Genomic DNA, 14,739 nt, shown 5'->3' on the forward strand with positions numbered 1-14,739 from the left:
ATATGATACCAAAACATGGCTTACACAGTTCTGCAAAGCTTTAAAATGTAAGATAACCCCATTATAGTAATTATAAGAGACGAGATTATTGATTTTTTTTACAATACCATTTAATAAATCAGTGAAATGTCAATAATATAACCAGTGTGCTTGCTAGGAAGAACATGGCTTGTAAAAACCAGACTCAGGGCTATTATTTGTGAGGCTGAATTGAACTGTTCAAGTTTTAAAATGAGAACACCATCCTGTGGTGTGAAAATTTACCTCCTAACAAAACAACCTGTTTCCTGACCTGGTAATGACACCAGATTGATTGTGTTTTTGTTGCTTAATTGCATTTTAAAACAATTGTCATTAGATTGATAACCCTCTGCAGAGTTTTAAAATCTACAAACATCCAGACGAGAGATGGCAGGCAGTGCTGATTCAGCTGATGTCTGGCCTGTGATGTCTGTGAGACAGGGCTGTTTCGCAGAGGAAGGAGATGCAGTGCGTTTTCAAACCAGGTTAGGTGCTGTTCTGTCTGAATTTGAACTTGCCTCCTTCAACCCCTTCCAAGCAGGTACTTGATCTGCCCTGTAGATTTCACCTTTATTGGAGTGTGCTGGCTGAAACAAGTCTTACTAGCCCCGGAGCACAGAAGTTTACTCGAACCTACAAATTTTCCATTACTGTTTGGTCTGCCTAAACACAGCATAGAAATGGATTTGAACACACAACCCTACACGCCTTCCTTCCCTGTTCTACTGAGCTTTCCTGTCCTATTGTAACTTGAACAAGGTAAATCACTACCCTCTCCGAGTAAATGTAACTTGGACCAACTTTCCAATTATTTTTTAAGTAGCAGTATAAGATCATTATCATTAATTTGTAAAGCCACCTTCACATTGGCAGAAAAGGAGAGCACCCAGTCAAAATCTTTGGAACAAGAAAATCCTAGCCAAAAGTTATTTTGAAACAGCACATCCTAAAAGTATTTTTTAAACTGAAAAATTGACTTAGAACATTTTCATCTTGCATCCTTTAACCCAAAAGGCATCAACTTAGAATGGAACTAAAGAGAATTTTTAATGGATTGAGATTAAATCTATCATTTTTACCCAGGGAAAATCCCTTCTCTTTTATTCTCAGAGAGTCTCATGTTAAAGGACGATTCAAGTGATGAGCAGCAGTGTTTTGACAAGCCCTTGGAGTACAAAAACTTGAAATCTCACTGGAATACTGTTATATATTCACTGGGAGAAAAGAATGCCCTATTTAAAAACTAGGACAGATCATGTTGATATGGAAAAAGGAAATAAGTGCGTGAACAATATATCCCAAATTAAAGACTGAGTTGTAGGCACCTATCTAAAATCAACAGGAAATGTAATTACTCTGAAAGGACTCTTGTCCAGTCTTACAGTGCTAAATGGATTAAAAAAAAAAAAAAAAGACACACAGCAATATTCTGATAAAAGTTCCATGCTAGCAACATAGAAAAGAGGAAGACTAGCCCATGTTAGGAAGCAGTATTCCCCCTCCTATGACAGGACCTCTCCACTCTCTCTTGGAATCTCTCTACAGATAGGTTTCTCTATTTTGTAAGTATAGTAGCAGGTTTAAGGGAAATCAAAAGGCAACCTTTTATTCACAGCCACCACATGATTTTAATAACTCTACGCCATGTTTAACACTGTTTTCCCAAAGTTGGGAATACTTTGACTTTCAGCTGGATAGGGATGCTTGTCAATACAAGGGTTCTTTTCCACTGTTTTATACTACTGTGTAGGCTAAAGGAGGGAGGTAGTGATAATAATAATAACAATAATAAAAATTCATACATAGCATATATCTTTTAGTGAGAGCCCCAAATAATAAACATCAGTGAAGAATCAATGATTATTCTTATGTCTGCTCATTCCCATGCCCAATTCACACATCACACCATTTACCATTTCTCCTAAGCTATTTGTTTGTTTGAATACCTTTGGTATTTATTGGTAATTCCTGGGTTTGACTAATATTGAAACTCATTATAGATTCTTGAGGTCTTTCATTGAAGCTTTCCTTGCTCAGTGACATGACTGAAGTTGGTTCCGTGTTTCTCTAAGGCAGAACCATGAGCCACAGTTCATCTTCAACACACTATCAAGCCCATCCAGCAAAGCTTTTTCTAGTTCCTTGCTGCAAAGAAGGAATCAAGACTTTTTTGGGTTTGAGATAGTAAGGCCATTCATTGTTTTTTGAATGAATACATTTCTGGGAATGTATTTACTAAAAATAAACCAGAACAAACATTTTTGCTAGGTTTGTAAAATGTCCCCCTTTCTTCCCTGTAAGTTTCCACACTGCCTTCTAAAACCAGAGCAAGACAACATACATTTAAAAATAATCTCTCACCATCGGTAATTTAAAGTAGCCCAAATACCAGAGTGACCAGCACCAATTCCACCACTGTTGGCTACTTGCTCAGAAAAGACAAATGTACACACACCCACATGCATGTTCTCCAGAAAAGAAACCAAGCATGTGACCCATAGCAGCTGTCTGCACTATGCTTAGCAAACAGATCATCTTTAAAAACATGTTTCATCATATAAATAGATTTACAGGTAATCATGCACAGTTTTCATGGAAACACTTCTTTTCTCAGTAGAGACAAGAACATACAAATAAATAAAAAATAGATTGTTTCTTACCTTTAAGAAAGCAGGCAAAAGCTATACTGTTGGTGGGATAGTGTACCAAGTAACAGACTTTTGTACACTCTTTCTTACTGGTGGTATACAGTCTACAGGAAAAGTAAATATATAGGTATGTATAAAATAAATCTGCACACAATATTCCTTTTATTCTTTTTTTTTCCCTTTTGAAGAAGAGGCTGCGATAGAGACCATAGACATTACGCTCACTCTTTCAGTGTGCTCAATAGCCTTTGGTAGACCAGTTCACCACAATTCAGGTACCTCTGAACATGGGAGTGCTGGTGCCTCTTGATTTAAGGCAGTCGGGTTTTAGTTGCTTGAGCTGTAGCAGTTGAGGGAACCAGCTCCCAGATAAGTTATCTATCTGGTCAGAGCTTTCTTTTCTTCCTTTTTTTTTCCTCAGCCTAGTCCAGCCATGCTGACCAGCCTGCATGGTTAGTCCAGCAGGATGAAACAAATAGCATAATGTTGAGAATGTTAGAGATCCAAACAAATGAAGAAGCAAAACAAAACAAAAACCATAACAAATTAACACAGCACAGGAGCGTTTTCCAGAATTTTCTAGGCATCATTACTTATGTAGGGCTTGGTGTCCATATCCATTTTCCAGCAGTATATATATATTTTTTAAATCAAATGCCTCCTTATATTGACAGTTCAACTATTTTATGTAATAATTACCTTCTTTGAGAACAGCACAAATTTTCATGTATATGTTTTCCTTATAGTAGGTGCAAAAGTGGTAGTAAAAAAAAATAATAAAAAAAACAGCATCAGAATACACACTTGTATTTAAAATATCTTATTTTAGATTTTCTATTTTAGGTACAAATTGTCGTTCTTCTAAAATATGCTTCATCACACAGTGTACTCATTAGTCTAGTGTATGCCTAGCCACTTTGTCAGAGTCAGTTAATCATATATTCCCACATCCAAGAAGGGGGAGTCCCAAGCTGTCCACCTGCCTGATATTTCTAGTTGCTACTGACCTTCCAGAGTCTAAACTATCTGCAACCCATGCAGGTACTTGAGGACTTTCTCTGCACTACCTGGGGACATTGGCTTAGAAAATGGATGGTAGTTTAGGACAAAGGTAGGTAAGGGCTGCTTATCTCTATGCACTGCAATCCTTTACAAGGAGAGCATCTGACCAGAGGATAATTCGCAGAGCACCTTCTGTTTCTGATCAGTCCAGGTGAGGAAGGCAGCAGTTTTTATCCACCCATCTCAATAAAGCCATGCTGCCTCAGTTAATAGTATTCATCCAACTGGAAAAGGTTGGTTAGTTGACTAGCGGCCATCGATAAGCCATGTTCCAAGCACAACAGGTCCTCTTGTTTATTTGGCATCTACATGTTTGCCACGAACAAACATCTGCCATGTCAGCAATAGAAAGTGTGGGGAAACATGCTGAATTCAGGCTGCAGATGTGAGAACCAGAGCTTGAGGTGCCCTTCTTTTTAGAAAGGAATGTTGAGAAGGCATCATCGTGGCCAGATCTAAAGCTATCCAAAGTAGGTCAGGCTTTTCTGATCCTCTAGCTATAGAAATCTTGTTTGTATACATAATTCAACAAGTAGCTGAACTAAACCCTTAGACCTCCTACTGTTTTTCAATCCCAATGCAGAAGCCAACTAGCACTCGCCCAACTCTGAATATCTAATGCCAGTAGTGTATAGATACATTAAAATTTTAAGAAGATTTAGTTTTTGTGCAATCCGCATGGAAGTTTTTCTTTTAAGCAATGGAATTTCGACTGAAGAAGCAACCTAAGAGGAAAACTGAGCTTCTTGGGGAAAACTCAGGCAGTGTTGGGGCAGTTTTAATTTCTGCCCATAGTAAGCCAACAAGCAAATTCATTTTTATGTAGACATGTAGTTGCAGTAGATGAGTAGAAGCGTGCATGCACCAGATGGCAAGCTGCAATGATGGAGCAGAGCTGTTAAAAATGAAAACACTCAAGATTGAAATGCACTGAAACTAAGTGTTAAGAGCAACAACGAATCAGGGGACATTGCTGTTTCATTATTTACTTTGTAGCTCATACTATAAACCCGACTTCCTCTCAGATACCCTCTCTCAGAGAATAGTGTACAGAATTTCCCCTTTGGAAAGACATGTTCCTTTTTCAAGTACATGGTGTGTGCTTTTGTTTCTTTTTCACCAAACAGCTTAGTTTCAGCAAATAATTCCTTTGTCTCTGCTACCAAAGTTCAGGAATTTGAGAATATTTGAGCTCTATTTGTTATTAAATAGAATATAGTAATATTCCCTCACATCAGGTAGTCTTATTGTTTATTTTCATGAATTTTTCATTACTGCTCTTTGCCTACATATATACATTTTTGCATTGCTCAAGACTGGTTTTCTGAATAAAATTACTATCTATGATACCACTATTTCCAGATTAGTGGCTCCTTTGGATCATTTGAAATAACTAATTGATTGATTGTATTTTTGTCTCATCTCAAATGTTTCATCCCTTTAAGTTGACTTTATCCCAGGTCAACATCACTGCTAAAACTTTGGGAGGCATTTCCAATATGTGTCCTAGATAAAATCCTTGCCTATTAAGACATTAATTTCTAGAGATGAGCTTTCTGACATAGTATCTCACACCGATGGCTATTTAAATTGAAATTATTTGAATTATTTAAAATAAACAGTATTTTTCCTCAGTTAAGTAGCCATATTTCAAGTGCTGATTGGCCACATGTGACTAGAACATTTCTACCACTATAAGGTTCTACTGGGCAGATTTTGTGTGGATAAACTCTTGATTTTTTGGGGGGGACCTTTGGGAGCTTGGTCATCAGAAACACCAATGTTTGGAGGTACATGAATCTCCTCCTATAGTTAGGCAAATACCTATTCAAATTACTTATGGTATTTTAGGGAGTGTCTACACAAAACCAAAAGCACTAAAACAATTTTTAAATTGTTTTGGATAGACAAGGACTATTTGATTTCATTTTTTTCCCCTGAAATGTTTATTTTTGCTCTGTGTAGACACCAAAACATCATTAGCAAAACCCAACAAAACTTTTTCATGGGAAGGCACCAAATGAGTTCCAAATGGAATAATTGTCATGATTGGCATAGATAATAAGTTATATAAATTTTTGAGTAAGTAAGATGAGGCCTCTACCTGGGCAGCCTTCTTTGAGCTCAAGTTACTCCTATCTTTGTAGACAACACAACAACAATAATACTTTTCCCAGCACATTTAACTAAAGAGTCTGCAACACACATCATTACATGCTTTATATGCAACCTGAATCATCAGTTGAGGAAGCCAAAAGAGTAATTTCTGTTTTGGAATTATGACATGACACTTACATTCTTAGGAACAGAGCAGCGAAGAGAAGTAGGCGTGGATTTGGGAGTCAGACCTGGGTTTCAGTCCAACCTCCACTGCTAACTAGATGTATGACTTTGGTAATGGCACTTAATCTCACTAAGCCTGGGTTTCTTCGGTAAAAAGAACAATTCTCCTACAGAGGTACTGTGAGGGGTAAGAGATCTTGCACACAAAGCATTTTGGATAATGCCTATTTCAAAGGGTAGCTGATGCAAGAATTACTGGTAGTATTAGTGTTACTATTAGTACTAGTGTCAGTATTAGTGTTAGTATTAGCATTTTACAACCACTATTGTATCCAAAACAGCTTCAGCAAGAATAGAACCTAATCATTAAATGTTAATAATAGTAGAAATGTTATTTGAAAGCTAATTATTTTTAAGTAGCAAAGTATTGAATTGTCCAAATTCAGAACTTCTAACGTGGTCATTTTTTTTTCAATACATACAGACTTTTGACCATATTTTCTTCTTATTGATTTTTGGGCATATCTAGTAAAATTGTGTATGTGTGTGTTCAGATATAAATGTAAAACACTTAATGGAGTGTCTCTGGGATAAAAATTTTATAAAATGCAAGTCTGGCAAGGGGTCCTATAATAAAACACTACAGAAGTATAAATGTGCAGGTATATTTGTCAACACAAGTATGCATAAAAATAGATGCTTATGCATATATATTCATGGAAATATTTCTTTTTGGGCATCAGTTGCATCTACTGCCAGACAGCCTTTAACTGTACCATCACATCCACATAACCAATCATATTAAAATGTACTTTTCTGCCTTTTAAGGAATGAAAGGACAATAACAACTGATATATTATTTTCTAGATGCATAATGTTATGACACACTTATGACATAAATATTAGTGGCTCCATTTTAAATATGAAGATGCTGAGCTTTAGGATAGCTCAGTGATTCTCAAAGCCACACATCTGGGAAGTGGAGTGGTTGGGATTTGAACCCAGGTCTGTCTCAACCCGGAGCCTCTTCCAACATCACATCAAATACCACAGGATTCACTATCCACTTTCCCTCCTCTCAAATGACCATTTGCTCTGAAGACACAAGAACAGAGGCTATATCTATTTCTCCTTTCTCTTGGTGTGGTCTTTGTCCTTCCTCTTGCTTTGTCCCAGAGTCCCTTCTATTAAAAGGTCCAAGTGAACCCCACGATATTGTTAACAAGCCTTTGTAACCCTGTCTACATATTCTCAACAAGTTTCACAATATTCACTCAGCCAACTGCTTAGAAATGGAGAGGAGCCAAGATCATGGATCTTTGCACAGTATTTGTCAGGAACAAACTCTCTTGCCTCCTGGTCTCCAAAGATCTCTCTCTTACTTGCAGAGTATAAAGGATTACCTCAGAGTCTTTAGAATAGGGATTCCTTTCTGCTTGGCGAGAAGACTTTGTCTATGACAAAATCAGTTCATAACTGAAAAAATGTCTTGAAGGATTTAATGAACAACCTGAATCCCCCTCTACTTTTTAAAACAGAAAGTATTATGAGCACTCGAATCTGCCACAATTCTATTTGGAACTGGTCAACTCATTCCTAGAAAACAAATCCTGGAAGTAGTATTTTTAATCTAAAATGCACTCTTACCACCATATCATTAGTAAAATTGGCGAGGGGGAATTCTGTGTGTTTAACCTCTAGTTAAACAGTCTTGTTTTCTTACAAATCGGTATGTGTATGTCCATCTTTTTGGAGTCATTTGCAGGTGTTACTAGAGGCTACCCAGGGGTTGCAGATATGCTATGTGGCATGTCAGATGTGACATTTCACCCTTAATTCCCTCCCTAATATTTTGTCTTTCACGGAATTAAACTGTGCTGCTGTGGCATGGTAGATGTTTTTCCCATGTGGGGATGTTACGACCATGGTAGTACTCAGCCTGTATACTTAGGTGTTTTCTTGTTTCTAGAAAGCTGCTTAGTAAAGAATCATAACCTTCTCTACATTCATGTTCCAGTGAAAAGAAGTTTTGCTTTCTAAGTTATTAAATATTCCAGTTTTATTCCCACTGCTACAGTTTAGTCAGGTGTTAAAGCTTCCCTACTGGGAACTGTTCCCCTAACATGAGGAGAGCAAGAAAGGTGGGTCACAACCCGACAGGTATGTTTCTGTTGATTGGAGGGTTTGGTACCAATGAATAAGAAGGAAGGGGGAGATTTCACACTTCAGAAGCGGAGTCTCTAAAAGCTTTTCTCCCCAGGGGGAGCAAAAGTGAAATGGGGGCAAGAATAAGACAAACTCTTAAGAGCAAAGGTTAGCATTCACCCAGGAACCCACTCCATTAAGACAAAAATGGATACCGTATTTCTCCAAAGAAAGGCAAACTCATACCACAGTTCCTAGAGCTTCCTGATGTAGGAGGGGAAGTTGAAAGGAAAGGAAAGTTACTTACTGTTTGGGTCTACGTTTTCACAGAGTTCTGTCTTTGCCTCACCGTTGGGTCTGTCACTGGGTTTGTGTGACAGCCGCGATGACATGGTGGCTGCCGTGACTACCGCCTTGAAGCTTCGCTTCCGCTTCTGGACATTGAGTTCAGGGTGGAAAATGATGATGTACACTTTCGGCATGTAAAGCATCCCCAGAGCCACTGACGCACTTAGGTTCATGGAGATTGTAAGTGTGGTAGTTTGTATGTAGAGCTAGGAGACACAACACACAAGACACTATTACAAATAAAATGACTGCAAAGGAAGTCTGAATACTTAACACATGACATCAAGAATGACTTTGGCTAGGAGAGAAAACATAGCCATCTCCAGGGCCATCTCATTAAAAAAAAAAAAAAGAAAAAGGAAAAAAGGAAGTCAGTATAACTTGGTACATTTATTGGAGAGTTTTTGCCTATATTAATTGATCGAAAGCCTTTGGGTGAATCCGTGTGCATGGTTGCCCTGGAGAAGTCTCCTACACAGAAGTTCATAGTAGTAATCAGAGTTGAAGTACTTTCAATCAGAATGGCAGATGAATATGAAGACGTGAAAATCACAGAAATTTGTAATCTTGAGTAAGGGTGGTTATTTTTTATCTTCCATATATACACAAAATGATGAAAATACACGATTTCTTGCTACACAAAGACTCTGGGACCTTTGAAAGTTATGTTAATATATGTCCCTTTTGTATTATTATTTTTTTAAACTGTTCACCTTCACCATACCTACAAAGTAGTGAGTTAAGTTGCCCTGAAAAGTAAGTCCTTCTTGCTTAGTTCTGATTTACAAAACACTGATGGCAAGGGCCCAAGATCTAGTGGTGTTGGCTTGTCCAGTCTCTTTATGTTGACAAATTGCTAATAGGGTGCAAAACCATCCTGACGCTGTGTTATTTGTGGTGTGGATGGTGTCTCCATAACTCTCCTTGTCTCCTTTGGCTCCCTTGAAAAATCAGTAAACAACCATTCACCAGAGCCTCAGTTTGAAATACAATACAGAAGTATCCAGGCAGCCAATAGTTCTGATGAAATACTTGTATGTTTAGAGAAAGACTGTTGGAATCACAGGTAGGAAAAAGACACCCATTACACGGACAAGTGAGCTCCTCCATCGTGTTTATGTAAGTGTCTCCTGTTTGTCAGCACTGCAGACACAACGATGCACCACAGACCCTTGTTCCCGCCTTCCTGGTGCTTGTGGCCTAGTCAGGGAGAGATGGTCAGTCAGAGGACTGGGGCAAAAGGTGTATAAGTACAAACAGAGGCCAATGATATAATGAAAACAGTTCTCTGCGTGTGTAAGTAAGGAAGCTGGCCTAGACTTGGGGCTGTAGGTAGTTACTGTGCAGTGTGTTAAATCACTGCCTTGGTTATAAATGTGAAAAGATGGTGGAAGGGCATGGGGATTTGTGAGATCAGTAAGGAGAAAACTACAGACAGCTTGCCTTGGTCCAGTTGTGTTTATGAAGTACCCTTTTTTGTGATCTGGAGCCCCACCCCTCTATATTTAGATATGTTTGCCTTTTGCATGACTTCTAAAGGCTAGATTAAATGTGAGGTGATAGATGTGTTAATTAACTTGATGTGGTAATTATTCCTCAATTATACATATATTAAATCATCACATTGTATGCCTTAAAAAGGATCATGTTGTATGAACCTGAATATATACAGTTTTTGTTAATCATACCCTAGTAAAGCAATAAATAAAGGAACACATTCATTCATTCATTCATAAAATTTCAATCACATTAAAAAAATGAATAGATGCCATGGCCTTTTGTATCAATGGAAAGCCGACGATATATTTATTCAATCATTGTATTCCATAACTTCCATAGCTAGGTCTTCCCATTGATCAGAGGATAAAATCCCCATCCTTAATGGAGTCTACAAGGCCGCACATAGTCTGCCCCCTGCCAACTTTTTCAGACTCATTTGCCACCACTTTCCCCCACCCTTCTTCCCAGGTCACCATCCATATGGACACTCCTTTAGGTCTAGAAGATGTTGTGTTCATTCAGCCACATTTAATACATTTAATACATGTAATATTTATTTTTGTTTTCCTCTGTATGGAATGATTTTCCTCTGCTTCTTAGAACATGCATCCTAGGCTTCCCTTGCCTACAGCCCCAAGTCTAGGCCCACTTCTTTACTTACACATGCGGAGAACTGTTTTCATTATACCATTGGTCTCTGCTTGTAATTATATACCTTTTGCCCCAGTCATCTGACTGACCATCTCTCCCTGACTAGGCCACAAGCACCAGGAAGGCGGGAACAAGGGTCTGTGGTGCATCGTTGTGTCTGCAGTGCTGACAAACAGGAGACACTTACATAAACACGATGGAGGAGCTCACTTGTTCGTGTAATGGGTGTCTTTTTCCAACCTGTGATTCCAACAGTCTTTCTCTAAACATACAAGTATTTCATCAGAACTACTGGCTGCCTGGATACTTCTGTATTATATTTCAAACTGAGGCTCTGGGAAGAAATTAAAAGAGACTTTGCCATCTCATGTGGAAGGAATACAGTTTTCTTTTTTTTTTTTTTTTCTTTTTTTTTAAAGATTTTATTTATTTATTTGAGACAGAGAGAATGAGAGAGGGAGAGCACATGAGAGGGGGGAGGGTCAGAGGGAGAAGCAGGCTCCTTGCTGAGCAGGGAGCCCGATGTGGGACTCGATCCAGGGACTCCAGGATCATGACCTGAGCCGAAGGCAGTCGCTTAACCAACTGAGCCACCCAGGCGCCCGGAATACAGTTTTCTAACAAATGTTAATTTGAATGTGCATGTCTTTGAATGGTTTTAAGGAGCCTCCAGCGGCTAACTGTATAATACGTAATGAATGTAAAATAGAAAGACAAAACAATATTGAATTAATGATCCTTTTGGTTGTGAATCAGATTGTATTTTAAAAGCTTATCTTCTCCTACTGGAATACTTTCAGACTTTGAACTCCTTTCCACCGTGCCAACCTACACCATTTAAGAAAGGCTTACCATGGTCACAAGGCTTTAAGGACCTAGGCAATGTTGCTTCCTTCCTTCATGATCCCTGCTGTTGTCCTACTAATGAGACTTTGCAAATCATGGTTTAGCAGTCCAAAAAAGAAAATGATATAATTTGACCTATGGTTTTGTTTCTGTTTCTCTGTTCATGAGCAAATTTTACAGTTGAAGAAATCATCCACAGTTTATTATTTAAACATAACTATAAATGATGTATGTACATATGCTTCTGTATGTGTGTGTCTCTGTGTATGTACACACTTTTTCTTAACAAAGACTACTTAGCAATTTAAGACCTCAAAAGCTATGATGTTCATTTTATGGAGTGTTTTATTTCATTATTCTCAAATTAGAGCCCATTGAGACTTGATATTTTGTGTTGAAACTTTTGCAGTCTCTGGTGAACTTCAGAAGTATGTGAAAACCAACATGAATGCCACTGACCAAATTCCTACTCCCACATTTCCTCTTTATACTGCATGGTGTTTAAGAATGAATGATCTGAAGCTCATCTGAAGTTCGATTCCCATTTCCTAGTTCTCTGACCTAGGGCAAAGAATTTGGCCTGTCTATGCCTCAGCTTTTGCATCTGTAAATGGGGATGATAATAACAGTACCTACCTCATAATGTTGTGTTGACAATTAAATCAGTGTTTGTAAAGTACTTAGGGTCAGACCCAGCAATACTATAAAAGTATTTTGGAATAAGTATATAGGTATAAAGATAGGAAGGCTTTAGTCTACAGGGATTCCAGAGGCATTGGTCCACAAAGATTCAAACCCACCAAGCCCCAGGAGAGGACCCAAGTCACTGTCTCTTTGGCCTTTGGTGGGAGGCTCACCTTTTGACTGTATTTATTCTAACATCAGCTTTTAGTATATTCTTTTTAACAAATTATAACCTATTTATTTTTAGTCTTGAGGCTATTCTTATTTTACCTGCTGCTTACTGTAAAATACATTACCCTGTTTATTTAACCTTGGGTATTTGACAATATTTTATCTTCTTTATAATTTCTTTAGCAAGGTCAAGGCATTGGTGATCACTGTTGGTCCTTTTCATCAAAACAAGAGGCCCCTGACACATGGTTTTACTGAGATCAAGCCTCTCCCCAGGGCTGGCATTCAACTAAACCTCATCCCATTCTGGCTATCTGAGGATAAGCCCCAGGGGAGCTAAGTCTTCCCACCTTGGCCAATCCTCGATGACTCAGGATGCAGATTGCCTTGGAAATTCCATGTGTTTTGATAATTAAGCTTTAATTTTATCATCACCCTAAACGAATTTCCAGAATCTAGTTTCTGCTCCTTGGTTGAATGTGGCTTTTCTAACACCCATCATATATAATTCAGCTTATATAACCAAATAGCATTCAGGCAAGGAATTTACAGTACATATATTCTAGAACAGTGTTTATTTTAAAGTCTAATCCATGGAATTTTGGGCTATTTTTCTCTCTGTCAGTTTCCTCATTTGTAGAATGAAGACAATAATGATTTCTACCTCATATGGTGGTTTTGAAGATCTAATAAATATATGAAAAATGCTTAGCATAATGCCTAGGAAATAAGTACCCATGAAATGTTAACTACTTATTATTATAACTACTTTTAATTAAAACTACTATTTATATTCTGCTTAATATTTATTTAGATTAGGTTGTTGGAGTGCAGATCTCAAGATGAAGGCTCATAACCATTTTCATTTATTTAAATAAATGTCTTTTTACATGTCTTTTTTTTTTTTTTTTTTTTACATATGTCTTATTGATTAACTAGGTTGTAGTGTCTAAAACACCAGGCCTATTCATGTCTGGTCTGACTGAAATGTACCAGCAAGTATACTGTTAGGTATATGCTTAATTTAATGCCAGACAAAGCCCACCTGAATCTTTTTCATCTTGGTCTAAGTTCATTATCAGATAAAATGCTAATCCATATTACGAGATGCCATTATTGTTTTGTAAGATGGTGTAACACTACGGTTACTTGAGTTCTCTTTGTCTAACTTTTTATTGCTAAGATACTAAGAAATTTGAAAAGTGGTCAGATAGTGCTCATGAGCAACTTTGAAATTTGCCAATTGTTCTGTGTAAATTTATTTTGAGAGATTTCAAGGCAAGCTATTGAAAGTTGTAATAGTGACAGGCTTCAAACTTTGAACATCATAGTATTTGAGATACCATCCAAAGAATAATGAGAAAAAGAAAGAAGTGAAGAAAAAATTTGTAGGGCACAGAGACAGATACAAAACTGGATCAGGAAAAACTCAATTTCAGGTTTTTTAGTTCATCAAAATACTCTCATCATTACTACTGCTGTCCTTAGAAGTAAAGACTACACAAATGAACTCACAATATATTTATACTAATGAATTACCAGCTTTATCTGTAAAAATACTATATTAGAAGAAGAGTTCTAGGACTATTTGATGGTGTCAAACCACTGATGTAAGAGATTATTAACTCATGACCCATGCTGTAAATTCACTGTTAGTTCTCTTTTCTAGATAGGCTATGTGAAAGACTTACTTTTCCACTGTTGGTGCATTCACCCATGTACTGGTTCTGCATTTTCCTGAGATACTACCAAATGCCTGCACTGGCCCAAACACTAAGTACACCATTGTGAAGATGATAGACATTCTCCCTCCATCAGGGAGCCATACTCTAGTGGCAGGAGGAAGGCAATCGAGAATGAACTAATTCTTCATGCATCAACTAACTGTTCATCAAGTCCTTTTTCCCACAATGTATACTGGCCCCCATTTCTCCCTCCTTTTCTTATCTCCTTTGCTGACCTGTTGTGCCTCTGACACCTTGTTTGTATTTGATGCTTCATCCAGTGGCCCCTTCTACATAAAGCCTTCCCTATGTCCCCAGTCAGGGCAGTTCCCCTGTTCGCCCCTGTCATAGGTACAGCTCCAAAGAACACTTAACCTGGTCTGCTCAGGAGAGTATAGCCAGTTAGTTGTGCTTTAAGCTTTGCTTTGAAAATGCAAATGCATCCCTAGCAGATGGATGTGTTAGGGAACAATTTGAGTACAACACAAAGTTGTGTTTGCACGTGTATGATTTTTTTCCCCAAGAAACACCAGATGAGCACAGTAAACTACCTCCAGCTGTACCAAGCCATGCAGCAACACACAGAATGCACACACACACACACACACACACACCTCAAACATCTGCCTTTGTCCCCCTTGCACAATTGTATAATA

General features: G+C 37.9%; 1 protein-coding gene across 7 annotated transcripts in view; it reads right to left on the bottom strand.

Annotated features, from left to right (window-relative positions):
- The window catches only part of GRM7 (glutamate metabotropic receptor 7), a 932,433-nt gene that overhangs the window by 46,548 nt on the left and 871,146 nt on the right, over positions 1-14,739 (bottom strand). For 5 of the 7 annotated variants that reach the window (XR_013449112.1, XR_013449111.1, XR_013449110.1 and 2 more), the window contains exons 9-10: positions 8,467-8,713; positions 2,682-2,773 (exon numbers count right to left, since the gene is read on the bottom strand). Coding sequence is in view for 3 of the 7 variants with exons in the window: in XM_078075741.1 (XP_077931867.1) it covers positions 2,703-2,773; positions 8,467-8,713 (318 nt within the window). In the remaining 4 variants the exon portion in view is untranslated. Of the gene's footprint in view, positions 1-11; positions 2,167-2,681; positions 2,774-8,466; positions 8,714-14,739 lie in introns of those variants that run through there. The other 2 variants (XM_078075747.1, XM_078075756.1) reach the window with 2 other exon arrangements.

This window comes from Halichoerus grypus, chromosome 1, assembly GCF_964656455.1.
Source record: "Halichoerus grypus chromosome 1, mHalGry1.hap1.1, whole genome shotgun sequence".
Lineage (NCBI taxonomy): Eukaryota > Metazoa > Chordata > Mammalia > Carnivora > Phocidae > Halichoerus > Halichoerus grypus.